Source organism: Macrobrachium nipponense, chromosome 6 (assembly GCF_015104395.2).
Source record: "Macrobrachium nipponense isolate FS-2020 chromosome 6, ASM1510439v2, whole genome shotgun sequence".
Lineage (NCBI taxonomy): Eukaryota > Metazoa > Arthropoda > Malacostraca > Decapoda > Palaemonidae > Macrobrachium > Macrobrachium nipponense.
The window spans coordinates 107,811,131-107,835,738 of NC_061108.1; the positions used below are offsets into that span (position 1 = coordinate 107,811,131).

At 34.5% G+C, this 24,608-nt stretch overlaps 1 protein-coding gene across 4 annotated transcripts in view; it reads right to left on the minus strand.

Annotated features, from left to right (window-relative positions):
* Positions 1 to 6: 6 nt before the first annotated feature.
* LOC135216859 (DCC-interacting protein 13-alpha-like) overlaps positions 7 to 24,608 on the minus strand; it is a 230,815-nt gene continuing 206,213 nt past the window's right edge. For 3 of the 4 annotated variants that reach the window (XM_064252373.1, XM_064252372.1, XM_064252370.1), the window contains 4 exons: positions 19,192 to 19,209; positions 6,383 to 6,578; positions 3,981 to 4,167; positions 7 to 1,623 (listed from right to left, as the gene is read on the minus strand). In XM_064252373.1, the coding sequence (XP_064108443.1) occupies positions 1,417 to 1,623; positions 3,981 to 4,167; positions 6,383 to 6,578; positions 19,192 to 19,209 (608 nt within the window). In that variant the 3' untranslated portion in view covers positions 7 to 1,416. The remainder of the gene's footprint in view (positions 1,624 to 3,980; positions 4,168 to 6,382; positions 6,579 to 19,191; positions 19,210 to 24,608) is intronic. The other variant, XM_064252371.1, reaches the window with a different exon arrangement.

Below are 24,608 nucleotides of genomic sequence, written 5' to 3' on the forward strand. Positions count from 1 at the left end.
CACAAATGTAAAAATGTGTTTATATATCTTTTAGTATGCAAGGCTGTAAGATGACAATATGATTCTTTTGTCAGGGTAGTGAAGAGTTAACATTATTTCATGACACACTTTAAATTACCATATGGTACCAACTTTCATTTCTAATTTCAAACATCTTAGCTTATCAATAGCATAATGGCAAAGAGTTAATGCTACTGTGTCTAAAATACAAGTGAGTACAAATACAAAGACACTATACGTATATCTGAATCACAAAAGACAAGGTGGTGATAGACAGTTCATGCCGTTTGCATCTGAATCATGTTTAATGTTTGGTACTCATTTCAAGTTGCCAGTGTAAATAACTGCATCTTGAGTACGAAGAGGCAAAAGCTGTGACACTGAGACCCCTTTTTGACATAAACAGTCTGTTTGATACAATCAGTGGGGTTCATCAACAAACATATAATATAGCACTAAGCATGACACTGATGGTGAAAGTTGCATCAGCTTTCACAGCCCTGGTGATGAAATGGAGCTGTCACTTCCCATGCCCCTTTTGCAAAAGTAAATAAATACATTACTAGTGTATGACCCCATACATAACTGTACATTAAAACACTAGTAAACACTAATAAAAAAAAACACCATGAAAGAACGACATTTTACTTCTGCTCACTCTCATCACGCAGTAAAAAAATTAGAGCTAATATGTTCTTTGTATTTATTTACATCTTGTTACTGGGAAAATGCTATAAAGAACAGATGTAAAAGCCCAAAAAATATCATGAGATGTCACTACCTTACCATCTGAAGGAAACTGAGTGATCAAAATTACTGTAATGCTAGAAAAAGAGTTTACACTATACAACAGCTAGTTGCAGTTGCAAACAAAGCACCAATGTATAGAATTACAACTTTGTATGGTGTATTCCACTGGGAAACACATCACATAAAATGGGTATATTATTTTCATGATGGAAGGATAGCTTTTCCTCACAATAGCATAAATTTGTATCTACAAAAACATTTATTTACTGTTAATAAATTTGCAATCACTGTCATAATTCACAATACAATTTCATACTTTCCATATCAAGATGGAAGAGTTGGTTAATAAATTGACACTGAGAAAACCTATGCAAAACTAACCAAATCCCAAACCCAGAAGGTTCCTACACCTTGACATTATCTTTGGATAATATGTGAAGCTTTGCAATATCTCAACCATTAGCAGCCTAAACAATGCTCAACATTAGATGTAAGAGAGAGAGAATTTCTACAGAGAAAAACCTTAACAATCAAGACTTTGAGCATTAGATGCAATGCTTTTGTGAAATTCATGGCCCTGAAGTAAATGCTATCTGTCTGAGATTTATGGAACATAAACTTATCATTACCTATTTTCTAAAAAAAAAAAAAAAGAAGTACTTCACATTAAGCTTCACTTTCAGGGTCTTCCTCTTTACTGGGTTCTTGTGTGGTATGAACTGGTGTAGGTCCTCGACTACCTGATGATAGAGAAGGTGTTCTTGGAGCAGAACCAGGTATTTCTCCATCTAAGATTAAGAACTGCCCATCTGAACTTACTTGGGGGGGGCCATCTTTATCTGGTAATTGCGCTATGTTATCCAGTAGTAGTTTCTGTAAATGAAAACAGATGAACACCTTGAAATACGTTATGAATTTCATGTGTAACAGAGCCCTTGAAAGATAGAAAGAAAAATTAAAATTTGGCCTTGTTCAAGTCTACAAATTGGAAAAGGTAAAATATATGAACAATAATTTGTGTAACTAGTTTGTTCAACAAACTATTAAATAAACTTAAGAAGTTCCATATATGTACTGGTATTTAGAAACCCCTCAAGATAAGAGTAGTAAGCCGGGGTTCCAGAGTAATATTTGTAGGAGCTGAAAAGCAGTCATGCAGCTAATGACAAAGCATCTTTGTTATAAATAATTTTGCATTCATGTTGCATGTCTTGAACTCTGAAAGATTAATGAAACCTGCTAATGTATGATCACTATATGATTTTTTTTATGATGGTTCCTCTGTAAGATCATACATATGAGATGATTTTTGATGCAATCAGATATACCCTTTAAAGATCTCCAGAACTGCACTTTTGAAAAATGCAAATTTAGCAGGCATCAGTGCTGCGCTGCTATGGAAAATGGGATATTGTTGCTCACATCATCATTTCCATGATCAGTGTACAGAAGTCACTTGCACAGTGCTTAGTACGGTGTCAGTCAGTGTAAGGCAATCACAGTGAGGATGCATATCATACTATTTTCCAAACCATTTTGAACATTGCATCTTTAGACAATTACACGAGTTGTGAATCTTCAAATAAATCTGAACAGTTGCATCGTGATTTTTAGAGTAAATAAGTTTGATAACACATTTGCCAAAAGTGTGTGTGTGTGTGTGTGTGTGTGTGTGTGTGTTGTGCGTGTTGTGTGTGTGCTGTGTGTTGTGTGTGTTCGTGTGTGAGAGAGAGAGAGAGACGAGAGAGAGAGAGAGAGAGAGAGAAACAAAAAAGGCGAGATGAAGACTGAAAATGTGCCACAGCAATGAAGGAAAAGGTGTATAACTATGGCATCTTGTGGATGGTCAGAATGTATCATCTTTAAATATGAAGAATACCAAGATAGTCAACCCAGTTATAGAGAAGGAGAGACAGTGACATTCAGATTCATCAGGGTCCAGGATAACGAACATGTGGCAGGCCAGCATATCCAACCTGATAATGAAAAATGCCTTATCTTTCTTGACTGGTCTCAGGAATTGAACCAGAGGTCCCAAAATGGAACATTTACTGGAAAAAGCAATCAAAGTTATATGTAGTTTAAAATATCAACTGTCTTCTTTAAATTTAATTATTAAAAAATAGTTAAGGTGGCCAGCTTCTGCAATAAATTTAAAAGTACCTTTAATGTAAAAAATTTACATTCTCTCCATGAACCTGGTGAAGCTGCAATTGCCGTCCCCATCACAATCCTCAGAGAGGAATTGGTCTCTCATACTTCATGAAAAAGGATTTGATGCAAGCCAGCAGAAGCATGCAGGTTTCCAACGAGGGGGAAGAAGCTTTCAAGGTGCTGAACATCATATCTTCAAAGCCATTCAGGCAAATTTTTTGGATATCACTAATTTTATGAAGGAAGTCAATCCTGACAATTCATGAAGCAACGATAATGTACCTGCCCTATTTGCAAATTTATGGCTGTAAGTTTGGAAGTTAGAGGCAAAGAAATGATGTCCTAAAAGATGATTCTCAAAACCTGTTGCTATTTAGCAATTTTCCTAATCCTCTTTCTTCTCTGTTGCGCATACAGTTTTTTAAACTATGGAAATCAGTAAAAACTGATGTCCATTGTCTCTAAATAAATCATCATTTGAAGTAGCTGCCTGCCACCTACCTTCCAAACAGCAACTTCTTGTCACTGGAGCCAATAGCTATCACTGATAATAACAAATAGTCTTATATTGCATATATATTTTGTTCACTATTTTATGTGACGGAAGATATTCCATCATGCTTGAGGCCTAAATTTGTACAACATCTGTTTTTACCAAAGAAAGGTAAATTTGTATTTAATATTTTCCTTAATGATTGGTCCCGATGGGATACAACAAAATTTTATATACAAATACCAACTTAAACAGTTTTGTTTTCAATCAGAATGAACCGCTGTACTAGGCTAGTATGTACCTAGATCTTTCGGACATATGCTCATCAAAACAGTGCATTTGACACCTGTCTTCTTCCTTAAATTTTTTGCATATGCACTTAATAACCTCTTCACTGTATCTGATAACTCATTCATGGATTTGTACAAGGAAAATTTTTTTTTTTTATGAAAACGGTGTTTCTCTCTGGGACACACTAAGTTCACTTTCTTTTTGTGTCCTTTACAGACTCAAAGACAAAATACCTGACTTTACATGAGAAATGTATCTTGTGCTTTTATTTCAAGTACTATACAATACTTACCGTTTCCTGCTTTCTCTTCTTTTCCATGGTCTTTTTCTCTATTAGTTTATTGTAAGCCATCTTTGCGGCAACACCAAGAGCTGTACAAATGTCTGTTCCACTGCTGTCTGCCTCAAATACATAGCATGAGTACCGGGGATTATCTGCACCTTCATTATCACTTTGACGAACAATGTAACCAACTAATCTGCAAACCAAATTGAATCAATATATTTACTAAAAATCTATTACAAGAATACCAACTAATCATCCAACATAATAAAGTTTAAAATGTAAATGTAAATCTTGATATGCATGAATAACAGGAAACTAGAAATACAGTTTATAATGAAATGCTATTATACATGGGATTTTATTTTCTGAGATATTCCAATATGACAAGATTAGAATGCAGACTTGACTCAAAAGACTGACCTACAAAATAAATCTCGAATTGGTAATTAGCTGTGTTCTCTTAGTAAACAAAGTCATATAAACCAGACAACTAAATTTAATAAAAATACTTAAAAGAAACATACTGGGTAGCCACCTAAATTCTTGGTCTGCACTGAAATTTGCCTCGCTAGCATACAGCATCACACGTCTCTTTGTAATGAAGCTTAAATGCCATTTAGGATGACATAAAATTTTGATGTAATGCAAAGACACATCCTTGGCATTTCTTCTGAGGTTGGAATGCATATGATGTGCAGTCATGTCATAAGTCTTGGAGGATTAATTGTTACTCATGTGAGGGATTACGTTTCATCTTTTATAAATATACAGGCAAACCTAGTTATTGGAGGCCTCAGTTATCAGCGATCCGGTTTTATGGCGTTTGTCTAGCGATGACAATAACTGAAATTTCAGCACCAATATGCGCTGATCCCCACTTATCAGCACTGATCTTCGGTTATCGTCGTCAAAAACTGGGATTTGGTGCTGTGATCACTGATTTTCGCTTATCAACGATTTTCAGTTATCGTCATGCTGTCAGCAATGGAACAACCGTCCCAGATAACCGGGGACTGCCTTTAGTAGATATAGCTGTCTTCTTCATATGTCACATTTACTTCAATGCTTGCCATTTAATTCACAAAGCACAAAAATTTATTGTGTTTAAAATAAATATACCTGAAATTTAACTTCATATACTACACATTAGCACATTTTTTTCTTTTTTCTTTGCTGTGAACTCAAGCACACTGTACAGTGGTGTGAACTATGGAGACATGGCAGCTTGTTGCACTGCAGCATAAAGAAATTTGGAGCCACCAAAATATACTTAATAATGCTCCTGGTGACATGTGATGTTAATGTTCACTGAGAGTACAGATAAGTGGATACTTAGAAGTTATATATTATCAAAAGAGGAGGAAATTCCAGAACTAAAAGGATTAACAAATATTCATAGTAGCATGAGTCTTACAACTGAAAAGGAGAATCGAACTGATAACCAAAAGCACTCTACAGATTTTCAAATATTATATACATATACCTATACATAATTGTGTATTTCTTTCTCCCTTAAAAGGATAACTATTAATGATATGACATGAATTAAAAGATCTAGGCTGGTCAAGAATAAGTTAGCTTAAGCTTCATGATCAAGTACTGATGCTAAAGATATACATAATTGATTTGAAAATAATGACTAATTTTCTAGGACAATTTGTATTTTTCATAGCTACAAACCTGAGGTCTTAACAATAGGATAATTTTCTGGCACCTAGCTGGATCCAGTTAAATAGCAGATGAAAAGAAAGGATTCTTGTGAGATCTGGCAACGAGTGTGTATATTGGGTGAAAACTGGTCAAAGACCCCCCCCCCCCGCTACTGCGTTCAGTCTTTCCCAATCCAGGATGTCTTAAGAAGACAGAGAGGCGGCTAGAGGTGGGCAGTAAAACGTTAAGATCTCAGGTTTGTAGCGGTGAAAAATACAAATTGCCTTAAAAAATTTGTCATTTGTTCATACGCGAACAAACCTTCGGTCTTAACAATAGGATAGACTTATACTTGGAAGGAGGTACAGACATCCTAAACCAGCTGGGGGCCTACCCACCAGCGTGCCAGATCTCACAAGATTCCTTGCTTTCCATCTACGATTTAACCGGATCCAGCTAGGCGCAAGAAAATTATCCTATTGTTAAGACCAAAGGTTTGTTCGCATGTAAACAATTTGAGTATTTTATACAATTCTCCATGAACATCAGTGACATTCTAAACCACATGATGTTAATACATGGTGTACAAGACACGCTTTGGTTTTTTGGGTGGTTTTCCAAAGATTCAATTCTATCTTATACACCAACATAATAAATAAGTAAAATTTTAGTAGAGATTTGGCTTTTTGGTTTTCTTAAAAATAAAAAAGAAATTAGCTTGCTAAAATGTATGGTAAAATATATGTAGAATGACATACTTTCTGTTTTCGTTATGCGTTGCCCAGTAAGCTACATCACTGAGACTGTGTCGAAGACGCATAATATGAGTGGCTGCATCCGTGAGGATTAGATGGGTATCAGTGGTAGACAGTTTCAGTTCATTTGTGGAGAAAACATTGTGGATGGCACGTGCTGCTAGGATTCTCCTCATTACCTCACAGATCACACTCTGACCTGTGAATATAAAGAATAATAGATGATACAATAAATGTATCTGCAAAAAAATCAACAAGTGTTTTCCATTAAAAAATAATTAACCAACACTATCAAAGTCCTATACATAACAGTATACCTTGGTATGAATGATGAACATGAAAACAAATACATGTCACACTAAAAAATCTGAATGATGTTGCCACCTACAACAGGACTAAAAATTTCAGACTCCAAAACAATATATTCCTACCAATCAGAATGCTGATGTTCACCAGATATTCCTATTTATATTACATCCCTTAAAAATATAAAATACCATGCACTGACATTCCTATATACAGTAAAAGAAGAAAACTTTTAAGCATCAAAACATTGATCTGAACTGAAGACATTGATATACATGGTGCAGTAAATTATCTGTATTTTTATTACATAAAAAATACAGACAGAATTTCTCCACTACAGCTTATAAAATGAGAACACTTCTACTTCTACAAGTAGTACTGAACATCACCTCATGTGCAATGAACAGAAACTGAGTAAAAAATAATAGTTACTGAATGGGAAAGAAGCAGGAAGTTAGAAATACTATAAATAAGTGAAAGCAGTTCAATATGAGGAGCTAAAATCTATTTAGTTGATAACTACAACATAAAATGTTTAGATACAAGATAACATACAGGACACCTAACAACACATAAAACAATTTTTTTAACATACAGCTCAAGATTAGGACATGAAAATAGTTCCAAGTGAAAACACTCAGTACATACTATGATACAATTTTTCCCCCTTCTTAGTACAAAAATTATAACTAACTTCCATTTTTATAAGAAAATATTAAAGGCATCATAATATTAGCTACTATGGAAGATCTATTATGTGGGAAATTCATTTAAGCCACTTGCCATTTAATGAACTTTAAGGAAATATTAAAAATTTCTACGCATCAAGTGTTCCACTATAAGCCACCCTCTCAACTAATTCATCAAGAAATTAGCGGTTATCTCAATGCTTATCAACGTAAACAGTAACATACTAACTGTATTACAAAAAAGTTATACTGTACATAAATTAGCAAACTAAAATAGTAATACAACGTTCTGTAAAAAATATCAATTTTACAGCTTTTGATGTGAAATGAATTCTCTTCTTTTCTTGCTTTAAGCACATTCTGCATTAATTCCCATTTGTTCCAGGTTTCCTTATAAGACCATTTGTTCCAGGTTTCCTTATAAGACCCTCCCCATAACCCTTTAGGCCATGAGGTCACTGGTTTCATCCTGCATCCTCGACATCTATTGCAGTATTCTGACTAACTGTTCCTCTTCTCTTCCTCCAGAGAAAGAACACTTAGAAACAAATTTTACTGCCAAGAACATGATACTTTTACATGGTACCTTTTAAAGACTGCAATAAAGTTTACTGGTACAGTAAGTTCCAGAAGTGAAGCGACAAATTTCAGAAGATTTCGTTCGAAATTCACTAACTGGCAACTAAAAGACGTAGCTTAAAAACTTAGTTTTTTTTACATTGAAAACTTTATCAAGCAAAATAAAGCTAACATATGATGCACAAATATAAAATTTATGATATTTATAACAAGCATAAGAAAAAATACGGTAATAGTAATTATTTCAAAGTATAGTAATTACTTCAAGTTATAGAAACGAAACGATTTTAAATATTTAATATCATAGTGTATTATCAATTATTTTAGCAAAGATGCATAAAACCATTCAAGTATCAATAGAATATAAGGGAAAAATCTAAGCAACATTAAACATAATCAACCATGAATGCACCTAGATTCAAGAGAAGTTGGGTGTGGTTGGTAGTTCTGATCTTAGCTTCTAGGACCAAGCATAAAACACCATCTTTGAGAAAGGCTCTAACTTCTGCTGCTACCTTCAGGTGACTAGGCCTAGTTCAAGGCATAGCAAGGCTTACAATGCAGGGCCGCTGTCTGTTATTTAGGCAAAGATAGAACCATTAGGACCAAAACCAGGACCTGTCCTTGCACCTGAGAAACAGAATCACTATATAAAAAATAAGAAAGACGGTCGCAAGCAACCAGAACACCCGTAAAATCACCACCTGGTTAAGTACGAAGAAGACAGACCCTAACCACCCCTTCTCCCCCTCTACCTCTACTTCTACCAACAATTCTAACGCCACCTTTTTCACTTCAGCCTTTTACCTCAAATCTTCTAATCATATTCCAACCGCGAAATTTAAGACTGAATTTGTGTAAGTGGGGGTATCATAAGGGAGTGATACCACCCAAATTCATATTTCCATATGCAAACAACCAGTAATCAGTTCGATCCAGTCAAACATTATTGTATTACAGAAATTTATGATTTTTGGGGGGAATTTTATGTATGTATGTATGTATTGTAATGTATGTATGTATGTATGTATGTATGTTGTATGTATGTATGTATGTATGATGTATGTTATGGATGTATGTATGTATTATTAATTATTATTATTATTATTATTATTTATTTATTATTTTATTTATTATATATTATTATATATATATATATATAATATATATATATTATTAATAATATATATATATATATATATATATATATATAAAACAATATATAGATATATAATAATATATTATAGATATAAGATATATAAATATATATATAGATATATTATATTATATATATATATACATATATATCAATAACTTGATCACGAAGTATATAAAACGTGATGCTATGTATAAATAAAGGTGTTTTTTTTGCCACGAAGGAAAAAAATGAAAAAACGAGTTGGCCGAGTACTTTCGGTCCTATTCGGACCCTTTACTGAGGACCGAAAGTACTCGGCCAACTCGATTTTTCATTTTTTTCCTTCGTGGCAAAAAAAACCTTTATATATACTATATACATATTATATATATATATATATATATATATATATCTATATATATATATCTATATATATATATATATATATAGATATATACACACACACACACGCATATATATATATATATATATATATATATATATATATATAGATATATAAATTCCCCAAGAACTCATAAATTTCTGTTATACGATATTGCATGACTGGATCGAACTGATTACTGGTTGGTTGCATGTGGAAATATGAATTTGGCTGGTATCACTCCCTTATGATACGCCCACTTACGCAATTCAGTCTTAAATTTATATATATATACACTATATATAAAGAAGCACCCGAGCATGACCAATAGGCCTACTGCTCGATTCTTAAAACAGGTCTCTGGTTATTCCCGACTAGATAAAATGGTCCTGAGAGAGAGAGAGAGAGAGAGAGATAACATAACAGGAGATACTCGAATTAAAATAATGCTCGCCAAGCATATTCACACTCTGGATTGTATAGACAAGAATAGTCTCACTTATTCACTGAAAACAAAAGGTGGAAACCTACAAAAATACTTGTTTGATGTGACCCTGAATGCAATTCCACATCCAAAAATTTGCACGATTGAGGAATTCGATGAAATTATTAAATAACAAGCTGGAAAACATATTTCCTTGATTTTTGAAATCGGCCCAACCATTTAGTCAATGCTAAACGCGCATATAACTTGGATTTCGTTTTTTTTTCACACCAACTTGTGTCTTATTTATATGTCATTTAATCAGATTATAAACTTCTTTGTGCTTTATCAAAAGAAATCATGATAACTTTCGACATAACGCTATAAAAATAGAAAGTTAATTTACAAATCCTATTAGGCCAATGCTTATGCACTCGGTTCCTGCTGCCACTCAATGGTGAACACTCAATATCACGCACTGAGTGCTGCAGATGTTTCTATGGGGAAATTCTTTTTTTTTTAATAAACAATTATTGAAGTAACATTGATCAATCACTGCAGAAATACTTTCTGTGCTTCTACAGTTAATCACTGATACGTATTATCAGATAAAGAGGATGACAATAATTGGAGTAAAATATACTAACTGGCAACCCCACTTGTTTTAAAGAATTACGATCAATTTTGAAATTTGTAGCCTCACTTTTGACGCTTACTGTACATTATTTACTGATGATGGTTTTCCTTTTGTCAGTTTACCTGATTTTAACATAATGAATAAAAATTCTTGTATCATTGCATGGTACTTAACTTCTTTGCTTTTGTGTTTACAGTTAATTTATTAGAAAAAAAATAGCATCATTTTTATGCAATTTGTATGAACTAACTACAGCAGTGTTATCTACACCACAAAGATAAAAGTCTAAAACTGTCTATGAATACATACTAATACCTTCTGAGCTCTACAACTGTGTGGTAGTTGTTGGTAGTGAAATAAATTATAGTGGTACTGTATTAAACTGTTTCTCTGTAATGGCTAATGTAAACTGCCATAACAATGATGACGGTAATGAGGTCAGAAAACATACACAAAGTGGGGCACCAAAGGCACTTCCTGTTTAGATGCAAGACTAAGACCTACAGTGAGGGTTTTGTGGTATAGCATGCTTAGAAAGTATAAGGTCCACATCTTTAACATAAAGTAATTGTAAGTACACTAATTGGCAACAATTACATTAAGTTTTGCTTGTTATACTAGTACTTAAAAAGTTATCTATTTGGCCTAACTGCCTGAAAGATGCCTCTTCTTACAAACTTTTAGATATCTCTTATAAAAGTTCTGAATTTTTGGAACATTTCTGAATGTTCCAAAGAATTTTGTTAGGAACAGAGCTACTCATTACGTAAAATTTTCTACTGCTAAAACTCAGTCTTGCTTTCTACTTTATAGAATAGAAATTTAGAAGCAAAATTAATTAGGCAGTCCCTGCTTATCAGCAGACTCGGTTAATGGCAATCCAGTTTTATGGCACTCATAAAATCAGTGATTTATGGCACCATAACGCGTTGAATTCTGGTTATCGGCACCGATAACAGAGTTATGGCACCAGAGGTACCATTAACTGGATATCGGTGCTATTTTTCTTTTCATAACTTATATCAATGCAGAAAACTTATAAAAGAAATAAGGTTACTATAAATTTTCTAAGCTTCAGGGCAAAATATTAACTCATAGTTGTAAATATGCCTATTAAAAAAGTCTCACTGACACTGACTTATTAAGTTTTTATATGATACATAAATTTCTGTCCTTTAGCCTATAGGCAATATCAAGTGTAACTAGGCCTACATGTTCACTTCAGATTCTTCTGCACTAACAATACCAAAATTTATTCTATATGTGAACAATACAACTTAAATTTTATCCATATAATTCTGTTCATTGACTGCTTGCCTATCCTGTTTATAGCCAAGTAATCACATTTTCTAAGAAAAGTATACAATAAAAATGCAAATATTTCTTCCAGTCCTATAAATAACAAAGAACAACTATTTACATTATTTAGAATTTACTTTTCCTACATACATAATTAGTTTTATCCCAACCAAGCTTTAAATAAATGAGGCATTTCATGAGTGACTGCACGGCATCATGTGCCTGTTTTTTTCTACAAATATACCATGCTAATACAGGTTTTTTTGGGTGGGGAGGGAAAAACAGACCTGGCAATATTCAAGAGCAAAATAACACTCAATCATTATGAAGGGAAGAACCACAATCTGATTTTGTAGCTTGGTGTACAGGCAGGTTATGCCTTTGCATTAAAAAAAAAAAAAAGTGACAGCTGAGAGCACCACCAAATAAGCTACTTGCATTACTTTTAGTAAAACTTGAATTAAACCACTACATCAAGTACTCGCACCTTGTGGGGACCAATCACAGCCAAGTCTTGCCCTCATCAACAATTACTGATATGGTCTCTGGATGACCTGATTCACCTAGGAAATGCTATTCCAAGATTGAAAGAGACAAACATTACAGACTTCCATCCTCCTCTAATACTCACTGAGACACAGGTAAACAAAAAAAAAAAAAAAAAAAAAAAAATAACTTATCACCAATGCCTAGGATTTGCATCCCAAGTTAGGATGCCTAAAATGGAAAATAAACCCTCAAAACCCTAATTGAAATCTTGCTTTAAAGTGTGCCTTGCACGGTGCAAATTAAACACCTCTAAATACATTTTATTGTGTCACTTCAGCCCCAGGTACTTTTCTTTTTGTTTTGTATTTTCAGCTGTTGCCTTTGGCCTCTAATCATTTAGCCATCTAACTTTTTTACTTTACCTTCTTCAATTTTCAATTCTCATTTAAGAACATATCATTAAGGAAAGTCCTAAGCAAGTCTGGAAATGTGATTCAATGATCCTATTTAACTACTACTTTATACAATAATAATAACTAACAAAAGACTACCTAAAAATAATCTTAGAAATCTTGACCTTCATTACAATTTTCTGCCAGGGTCTAGAAAGAAATTTTGGAGGACTAAGGATCACATCAATATAATCTAACTTAGATATGAAATATTCCCATGACTTAGGAATTTATCATATAATTGGACCATATAGAAAAGAAATAAAAAATCCAGTGATGGAACAACCAATCTCTAAAAATATAGAAAAACACAAATGAACTCAACATATGAAATAAAAAATCAAACAAAATTATCAAAATCCTTGGCAGGTAAAGAAAGCTAGATGTACTGAGTAATCAGAGACCAAGCAGAAAATTACGGCACAGTGTGTTTGTCTGCATGCGAAGAGATACCTCACTCAATTTGTTTCTTCACTTCCCATTTGACCACCAATAACCAAGTAGTACATGCAGGTTGAGGCCAGGAACTTTTTCACTCTCTCAAGATTGTGACCAACTAGATATTCAGTCAGAAAAATTAAACCAGAGAAATTCCACATACCTAACACAAACAGTAGCAACTATAATTTAATTCCAGGGATCAGAATAACAAACAGCAAGCAATTAAGGATTGATGAACCTCAGCTTTTGGAAACTGCTTTCATAGGGCAAGTAAATCACTAACAAATACTACCATATGCAAACATACTCTCCTAAACAATATATCTCAAGCAGTAGTTCTACCAGACAATTTTCTTTACAATTTGTTCATAACATCTAGTAGAAAGCTACAAAAAGTCCAAGAAAAACCAAGAGCTAAAGCATTTCATAAAAGTCGTGGGTGGTCCAAGTGTCTACATCAGGACACTGGCAACACTACTGATTGCTGAATCAGATTAAGTAGAAAAGCTGCAAAGCTTTCTACAAGGGGTGAATAAGCATGTGATATAAGAAAACCAAGTATTAATGTGGGGTATGCTTGTGAAAAAACTGCCATGAACAAATTACATGTCAAATATTGGCAGAAAAATACTGAAATAAGTAGACCAATTTTGCTTCCTAGTTATGTGGGTAACATTGTATGTCCAATGTAATATGGAAATCAAGTGTGTGAACTGGAGAGCATGTAACACACTGGAATGGAATGGAATAAAACTAAACAAATGTGTGCTTTTCCCATATCAACAAGGCAATAAAGTACTTTAGAAAAAGCAAACATTTGGTAAATTTTGCAGTGAAGATGTAAAACAGATAATTATGAAGATCAAACAGACAGAAAACTGCAACCATGTGGATGAAGAAAGTTCAGCTTACTATGGGTGAAAAGTAACAAGTGAAAAGAAGTTTTGGGAAGAGTAAACAAAAAGGGAAAATTTCAGTATAAAGTTTATACACAACTATTAAGATAGGATATTATGTCTGACAGAAAAAATTAAAGGTAGGAAGGTAATAAGCAGACAGAGCAAAATGCATGGATGGAATACAAGAAGTGATAGAGGGAGAGGCAACTGCCACAGAGCTGGTGTAGACAGCAAGATAGAATACGTAAAATGGATGAACAAGAAGAGCATCATTTTAATATCAGTTCTAAAATATATACAATGCCAGATCAAAATGGTTACTTTACTATCAACCATATAGAAGTATGCTCTGTACGCTAATATGCTAGGCTACAGCTTTTTTATCTATTTATATTCCAAAGTCACACATTAGTATGTGTACTGTGATTTCATAGGTGCAATTCTTACATTCTGTCAAGATTACCTACAGCATTAGTTATTAACCTGTCAACCACTGCTGACAAATTGAGTCATTTGTAAAATACATGGGTGTATTTGTGTATGGCAAAGTAATAACATAAAAATATTAATTTACAATAATAACAAGATTTTTTTTTTTTTCATTCTTCAATAAGCAAGCATCTACGTATGTATACTTTTTTTTATTTTCATGAAATCGTTCACCAACAGTATTAAAAAACGTTATTTAAAAAATATGTATGCTAAATCTTTAGTTTCTTAATACAATGCTACAAGTTAGTTATATAAATCAGTTTGATCAATTAACTTTCATTCTTTTCTATCATCACAGTAAATACCAGAAAGATGCAAAATGACCTTCATAAGTCAAACACTGCTGTAAAATACAAAATACATGCATTCAACATGTTCAACATACAACTTCAATGCTTGTGTGAACATTCTACAGTCTTCAAGTGTATAAACTTGTTTGATATTAAACATTAGTACAGTATGACATGAGATTCAATACCAGTTATGTGAGCAAACATAGGCAGTAGCAATTGTTAAATATGATTGGTTAGAAGAAGCCATTTAACAGTTATTCTTATTTCTTCTCTTTACTTTACGGAAACCTATTTAAACATATTAACCTATTGGATTACTTATGAGGGTCATATCCACAAATAATTAAATAAGATGTCACTGCCTTTCTTTACTCTAACATGTTACTGTTTCCCTAATGACTTAACACTTTACATATTCAATTCAACTTTTATTCTGCAGGAGTTGATATTTGGCTCCCAAGACCAACTTCCTTGGCTTTACCTATCACCCTGAACTGATGATTGCATGAATTCAGTTTAAGGTATGTATCACCAAAGACAACCATGTTGGTCAGCCCCTGAGCTTCCGAAATCTTGTCATCTTCTCAGGTGGCCTCCAGAACATGAAATCCTTTTAAGCTCATATAAAAAAACAATTTTTTCTTGCAATATAACATTAATTTTCTTCAACTTACATCTATGCATTCTGGCAAAGTCTATCCAAGATTGCAAGCTCCTCTATTTGCAGAAGGGCATCAATACTACTCTTTCTCTTAAAGAGACTTCTTAAGCATTCAATAATGCTCATCTCTAAAGGAATCATTCCAAGATGATTGAGGAGGAGAATGCTAAATGAAGAAAAAGCCATCAGCAGTTGGTGGCTCTGCAAGTAACTGGCTTGTTGAAGACCAACTGCTCTGCCTTCAAGTCTTAAAATCCTTATGAACATCAGAAAACCTTTCACGGAGTGAGGAGTGAGAAGGAGAACTGAAACAAGTCAACACTTGAGTCCAAAGGCCCTTTACAGTTGCCACTGCCTTTACTAATATCTGTACTATTATGGTTTCTGATACTGCATTGGGCACACATACTTTCTCCAATCTGACAGAAGCACCATGTGCTTCAAAGACTTATTACTGATATGTCCTTCCAAAGAAGTGGCTAGTTCCATTTTTATTAAAGCAGCTCTAGATGCAAGAGAACCTCTAGTCATTAAAGTTGCACTGTTCATGAAAGATGAAGTGGTTCTGATTTCAATTATGGTCATCAGAGTGGTTCTGGTCATGGAAGCTTGAGTGGCTCTTGTCATAAGTCTATAGTTTTTGGAGCAACTCTGGCCATGAAAGTTGGATGGGTTCTGGTTGCAGCTCTAGTTATTGGTGCAGCATTGTTCATGAAAACCAGTTCTGGTCCTTAAAGTGGTATTGGATGCAGCTCTGGCAATGAGAGAGCAGTTCTGGCTAGCTTCCAATCGTCTCATAACACAGGTCACAAAAGAGGTCAGGAAGCACTGATGCTGTTCTGGTCATTACAGCCATTCTGGTCATTATTCCAGTCATCAAAGCTGTTCTGTTCTGGATTTGGTCATTGCAGCAATTCCTGACTTTTAAGAAGGGGGAATCAGGTTATGTAGGTCACTCCTTCAAAATTCTATGGAGCATAACCGAGTTCAGTTGCGAACAAAGCCCCACTCTGTGGGTCTGTGCCTCAAATGTAACCGGCACTGGTTCAGTGAATGACAGCTAACACTTTCTCCTCTATTTAGGGACTGCGTCACGGGGCTCATCAAATGGTACTCAAATTGCTTTCTTTATGCCTCTGCTTCTGCACAAGCAGCACTGGTTATGACAGGGAAAGCAGAGGGACATAGAGTGACTGTGGGGCGAGAACTTGTTTGCAAAAGCCCAATCAAAAGAGGAAGAGTAGAGGAAGGGTTTGCACTGTGCATGAACCTTCAACCCAAACACTGCCTCTTCCAATGAAGGAGAATTCTTAACACATGTCAGAGGACTTCTGCTGTAGTGTTCTTAGGGAGCCTTTTATGAAACTTTTTTGAAACACAAACCTCAATGCTCTGCCAGCGTTCCCTCGAAAGGTAAGGCAGGTGAGATCAGGAAAACCCTACAACTAATGCATAACTGATAAGGGCTTCTTCTAATCATTAATTTATGAAATTTAGGCTATCAAGCCAAGCACTAAGGCACTGACTTACACATCTATTATTTTTTTTTACTGATTTCAAGTTCATTTCAACAACCAATAATTGAGCTTTTTTTATTTTCCTTGTTTTCCATCAACTGAATATTGCTGTTTACTGCTATTGAGCAATCAAGAAAATGCACATCTCTCTCAACATCACTTACAAATAGCCTAGACCACTTCACCAGAACCTAATCTAGTTTTGAGCCTTTCATATCCTTCATTGTTTTCCTTTGTCACATCTGATTATTTGAATCACTGTTAGCAGAGAAACCAGGTAATTTTTTCCCGCTTCTTTATGTCACAAACTGAGAAATGCTGTATAATTCACACAGGCTTCTAACAGTCAAGTTTTTTCAGAAGTTCAATGTTATCTCTCATGGGCAATGTATTGTGTCTGCAATTTACATGAGAAGCATTTCCTTCATACAATGGAGTCATGCTAGAGCTATAAGTATGCAGGTTACATTAAACTGGAATGGCTTTCCTATGTTTGCAAGTGATGCCAACAATGCTTATTTAGGAAGTAGCACCAACAAACAATAGCAGCAGGTTGGTGTGATGACCATGGGAAAGTTAAAATTCTGTTAGCTGAGATTAGTGCTGAACTGCTGATGGAACGGAACTGGATTAGTGACTGATGGTTAACTATCAGTACTGCAATACATGGAGTATCTAGTACACTTATTAGCCAAATCCAGAAAAGCCATGCACTTTGAAAAGCAAAAACATAAGGAACAAAGTATACTAAAAGAAATTAACAAACTACCTTGACTGGAACAGGTTCATTTACCAATAAGTAAATACGTAAGTAATTACAGTATGACAAAATAAAAGGAAAACTTTAACTTATTGAATGCAATTACATATTACTGTACTTGGCAACCCCACCCTAAGACAATGAGCAAAACCTATAGTTAACACTAAATCACGAGACAAGTAGGTTTAACACTAGCCAACCATTCTTTAACACCAAAATGACCAAAATCTTTAAAAATACAAAGAATGCCACACATGCAAGCTTAACTCTAAAATTCAAGGAAAACTAACTCCATTTCTTCTTTGAAAAAAAAAATCCAGTACAAGGTGACTTTCTTTCATAATTATCATGCAAGAAGAGAGAGGGGGATGGGGAACAATTCAATCTGGTTGTCTTCCATCTATCTCTAGAGAACTCTCCAAAAATGTTTTGGTTCGCCTAGATGCACAAGCAAATTACATAGATCACAAAGATAATGAATGAAAAATACAGTGCTATATAATGAATAAAGCCAGTCTTCAATGCATCACAATTTGCTGAAATGTCTGGAAATTTAACAGCTAATGGTCTCATAGATGCACAAATAATGAAAGTACAATAAGTCAGTATCATACCTTTGTGTATATCTATACAATCATAACAAATTTGCACAAGCTCCTGTGTGTTATAATTGCTAATAAACATTAATATACAAGTCCATAGATTTCTAAAACATTAAAAACAAGACTTATAGCTAAATTTGCTCGTAAGATTCATTTACATTTGTGCAATATTACTGGCCGAATATAAATTTTTTCCTTCAATTTTGTCTTCTTAAGAGGGACTGAAGTACCAGAGAAATTTTTTGGTTACAGAGAGGGTTCACCATATGTAACAGGTTTGTAAAACCATAATGAATTTCTATTCTAAGTGATCACCTACAGATGAAAAACTACATGGGTTGACTATAGTCTGAAAGGAATGACAATGCCATTTCCTTTACACATTATAAACTTTCATTACTACTCAACCATTAAAATTAGTAAACATTATGCAAACACTACACCATAAACATATGAACAAAAACTACAGTATATAAGAGGAAAGATATACTGTATAGATTAATGCTAGTCTTTAAAATGTATAGATTAATGCTTGCTCTTTAAAACAAAGTAGACAAACATAATTCTGGACACGAATACTCATTTTTAAAGATCACTAAGCTACACATATGTAGAAGTGAAATGAACAGTCTCAGTTTCTATTAAGTAACATCAGATACAGGGATGCACTTTGCATGCAGCAAACTACTTGAAACATATAGTAGTACTTACAATTTTAATCATAATAATTACAAATAAACACAACCACTCACCAGCTATGAAAGATACAACTGAAATAAAAGCAACAAAATTGAAGGTTAAATCAAATCTGTCCAAGCAAGATGGAGAATCCATTGTCAAGGAATGCTAATGATATGGATTAGTGTTTAAAACCACAGAGAGTTAATAATACAAAAAACATTACGTAAGTCGAATTTACACATTAAAGGATAATACTCCACAGCAGCACCTAAAAGTAGTTAAAATAACCATTAGGACAAAAACTGATGTTAGTATGGAACATGTAGTATGTACTTAATTCTAAAAAAAATGTGATAGTCCTGCAAAATCTATAACAGTGCTGCATGAAAACCATTAATGAATTTGACTGAACTTCAGTTTCACTTTTGCACGGGTTAAAGTAAGCATAAAAACTGTAAGGAACATCTTATTGCAATTTTTTTCTCATAAAGGGTATATACAGCGAATCATAAAGTAAATACTAGATTACTTATGCTATCCCAGAAAAGTATAATGGGTACTACTATGTAAGAATGAGTAAATCTTTAAAACTTTATAGAATTTGTCTAAAAATAGTATAATCCTCACCCTGTATAGATAAGTTAAAATTTAAGAAGTATAAACTTTAGGAAATTACATTATGAACTTCCCATGATATAACCTCTATTTTAGTAAACGAACTTCCCTTAACCTCTATTTCAGTAACTTGGTGAAATTTCAGTTCTTATGCACAGCATTACAGTGGCCCCCCCATATTTGCAGGGATGCGTACCAGAACCCCCCCCAGAGAATAGTTAGAACCCGCAAATAGTTGGAACCCCTATAAAAATGCTTAAACTCAAGAAAACCCACCCCTAAAAATTTTCACACCTGGTTGTTTTAATAGTTTTATCACACAAAAAAAATGCATTTTATTATGAAAACTGATAATAAAAACAGGATTTGTGGATATTTCTCATAGAAAAATACTGCGAATCAGTGAATTATCCGTGAATAATGCAGGGAAATGTTCCCGGGAGAAATCCGTGAATGTGTGAGTCCATGAATCCGGAGAACACGAATACGGGGGGTCCACTGAATATATTTGTCCATAAAAACACAGGACTATCATATTTTCTTGTACTGAATAACCATTAACATCAAAAAATAACAAAGCAATCCTTAGGAAATCGGTTATATTACTATGTTAGCATGAAAAGTCTTTACCCTTGCTAATGTATCAATGAATATCAATTAAACTCCAGATGAAGCATTAAGTGTCCATTCTCGACTGAACTAATCAATGCTGAGACAAATATGTACATTGGATTCATTTGAAATCCTAGTACGTACATAGCAATATTCTACCAATCAAATATTTTTATGTTACCAACCTGATAATCAAGACATAAAATGAGAATACTGATCATAAAATATACAATATTATTTATTACCTACGTGGTATACATTTTCTTTAACCAAATTTCCAATTATAGTGCAAGATGACATTACCATACTAAATGTGATCCACAAATACAGATACTACAACATATTTTTTTTGTTCATACAAAATAAAAACTATAAAAATGGCATCGAGGCAAGCTTTATTTTATAGCTAAAAGCAAAAAATGTGGCTTATCCAAAGTAGTACAGTGGCACCTTGACCTATGAGTTTAATTCGTTCCTTGGCCAAGCTCGCAGTTCAATTTACTCGCACGTCAAATCAATTTTCCCCATTGAAAATACTTAAAATCCCCTTATTCTGTTCCAACACTCAAAATGCCACCCCTTTTTTTTATGTTTCATGTTATTAAATAAGGGAATACATATCTAAATAACAAATATATTATAAAAACATAATAGAAAGAGTATGTCAAGATATAATAAGATCTCATACCGTGTACAGGTAGTGTTCAAGTTATGATAATTCGGCTTACGATGATCCGTTTTTTACGAGAAACCAAACTACAATAGCTTAACTTCATCCCATATTCTATTTAAATAAGTTCAAAAACATCAAATAAAAATCATTAAAGTATTTTTTAATGTTATATTTGTTGCGTAAATGTGTACAGCCAAGAACAACCGAACTTGAAACAACTTATTTTGCTACGTACAACCGAATTGGATAACAACAAAATCTGTTTGGCTTGTATTTCAACCACTGTACAATAGTAAAAAATTAACGTAGCTATGTAATAAATGACCTTATGTAGAAAGGACTGAGATCATTTCATGTAATAACTTTATTTGCTATAGATCAAAGATCAACAAGGAAATATACTGATAAATTTAAACCAAGTTGTAGCTGAAGCTGATAAACCTGTTCAAGCTGCCAATGACTTATTGTGCATCGGCAACAAGGCAAAAATTCCTGTAAATTTATGCCATTAAACACAACCCTAGATAAAATTGAGAGAAAAATAATTTTAAAATCAAAACTACTTGATGCGCTTGAAAGAACACATTTTACTGTTGTTTTTCACACCAATAAAAGATCAATAAAAGATGGAATACTGACGTGAAAATAGCGATCGGAATCATGTAATTTTTTTACTCAAACATGCCACCAACATAATCTGTTAACGAAAAAAATAATTTAGTTCACAATCACAACAAGTTGTATTCAGGTCATATTTTGCCTTAAAAACAAAAAACATTGTCTATACAAAAAATTACCTAGTCTCATATAAGTCAAGTATCTAGATAAGGGATTTTGACGAAGGAAAAATCTATTTCTGGGTGATTGGCTCGTGTCGCCCTATGAAAGTATCCTTAATATCATTCTTTCTAGGTAAAATTAGCCTACAAAATTACCAGAGAAAAACAAAATTAAGAAAATGTCAGTAAAACTGACTCGCTCACTCTTAAAAAGAAGTGTCGGTATGATATAGGGGCGAGTGTGGAACACTACACAGACAAACACCAATTAGAACTTCCCTATCAGAATCCCCCCAAGAGAGAGCTGATACCAACGGCGATGCGCCTCTACTAACTCTACTACTAGAGACGCCACGGACAGCAGCGCCCCTAGCGTCGGTCATCCTTAAATAAACATAAATACATCTTGTCCTGCAAGGGGGGGAAAAGGGAAAACAAACCATAAAAAGGGGATGGGTTTCATAGGGCGACACGAGCCAATCACCCAGAATAGATTTTTCCTTCGTCAAAATCCCTTTTCTGGGCTCAGCTCGTGTCGGCCTATGAAAGAGTACCAGACAGACAAGATGGAAAAGGAATAATGAAAAACAGTTTAAAATGATGGATATAATATAAGTAAATCAAATACAGCATACAAATTAAGCACTTAAACTAACTTATTACAATAATCAAATAACAGAATGTTAGTAACTTAAAGTACTTAAATGGTAGATAATTAAAAATTACAGATATGCATGTAAATAAGGAAACGTTGGGATTTACTTAATTAGAATATGATTACAAATATATACATACATGTGTCCTACCCTAGCATAAAAATAAGGATAGGTACACTCAAATCCATCATTAACACAATTAATTCAAATATATACAAACACATTGTGACTGAAGCTCATCACAAACCCAATTGGTGAAATATACAAACATATTTGTGTCCTACCTAGCAAAAAAATAAGGGTAGGAACACTGAAGTACATATCAGTACAAGGGTGGTTGTCCCTAGCAAAAAAATAAGGGACAATCCACTATATGATACAACGGCTAAGGCTATGATGTTGAGTAGCCTGACGATAGGTTGAGGCATGTTGTTGAAGTAGGTAGAAAGGAGACCTGGATCAATACTACAACTACTAAACAGTATCAGGGGAAACTATGTTTCCTGCTGCTACTGCTGAAACTTTAAAGATTCCAAGGACTTTAAATAATGCCGTTTAAAGACTGTCGGGGATTTCCATCCAGTATACTTCTTAAGATCCTCAAAGTTCATATGTTGGAAATAATTAATTGAGGTGGCTACTCCCCTGATATCATGTGCTTTTGGGAATGACTCAGGGTTGGCTTGTTTAATGAAGTAAAGGATTTGCTGTCTAATACCTTTAACTGATAAAGTACCACCTTTTTCTCTCATAAAGAGAGCACCTGAGGATCTAGAAGAAGTACGAGAAAGAAAGGCTCTAAGAGTGATACTGGGCAGAGAGAAGGATCCTGTGGAAGTGGGATAACCTTCCAAGGGGCCCACCTTGCAAGAGGATCTTCATTTTTGGCTAAAAATGCTACGATCCTGGCGAAGTAGAACTTCTCCTGATGGGAGAACTCCACATGACCCGCATCCCTGGATAGAGCCGACAGTTCTGAAATTCAGCTCCTGAGGCTAGGCTTAGTAAGAATAATGTCTTCCTCAGGAGCATAATGAACGTACAAGATGAGTGTCAGTATCTGAAGCTAGTTTGAGGACATCATTTAAGAACCATGACACTGTAGTAGGCCTCTGAGAAGTCTCAAGTCTAGCACAGGCTTTAGGGATAGATTGTGAAATAAGATTCAGTCAAATCTATCTGAAAAACAAAACCTTACTTTGAAAGATTTTCTTCAAAGCCGATTTGTGAGTGGTAATCGTGCTAACTGCTAAAACCTTTTTCAAACAGGATCTGAAAAAGGATATAGCCAAATTAACTGTCATGGTTGTGGTGTTCGATTCTCTCAGGAAAGATGCTAATTTTTTAACAGCTGAGTCATATTGTCTAATGGTTGACTCTCTCTTATCTGATTCTAGGAAGAGAATGTTCTGTGGATCAATGTCAGCATCTTTATTAGCCGCAAACTTCATGAAGTCCATAAAGTTAGGGTCTGGAGAGTTCTTGAGGAAGCGAACACAGTCCTCATTTGTACTGATTGTGACAGTTTGGGATTGGGGATCCGTTGAGGTCGGAGACCCAATTCCAAAAGAAGAGGATACCAGTTGCTCTTGGGCCAATCCGGTGCATCAGAGCTACTATCCCTTTGAAGGACCTTAGTTTGTCCAGGACCTTCAAGAGCAGATTCACTGGAGGAAAAAACATAAATTCTCCTCCACTGATTCCAATCCAACGACAGGGCGTCCGTGGCATAAGCCAGAGGGTCCAGGTTGGGGGCCACATAGCAAGGGAGCTTGTGGTTCGCTTGTGAGGCGAAGAGATCACCTGGAGACCTGGGACTCTCCGGCTTACCCACTGGAATGACCCGACGTCCAGAGACCACTCTGATTCCAGAGGAACTGACTCGGGACCAGGGCGTCTGCTATCCAATTTCTTACTCCTGCAGGTGAGTGGCAGACAGGTGCCATTTGTGTTTGTTTGCTAATGCAAAGATGGCTATCATGACATGGTTCACATGCTTGGATTTGGACCCTCCTCTGTTGATGCAGTGAACTACTACTGCACTGTCCAAAACTAGCCTTAGATGAGACTTCTTCGGGGGAAGCAGTCTCTTCAGAGTAAGAAATACTGCCATTGCTTCCAACACGTTTATGTGGAGCTGGCGAATTGAACTG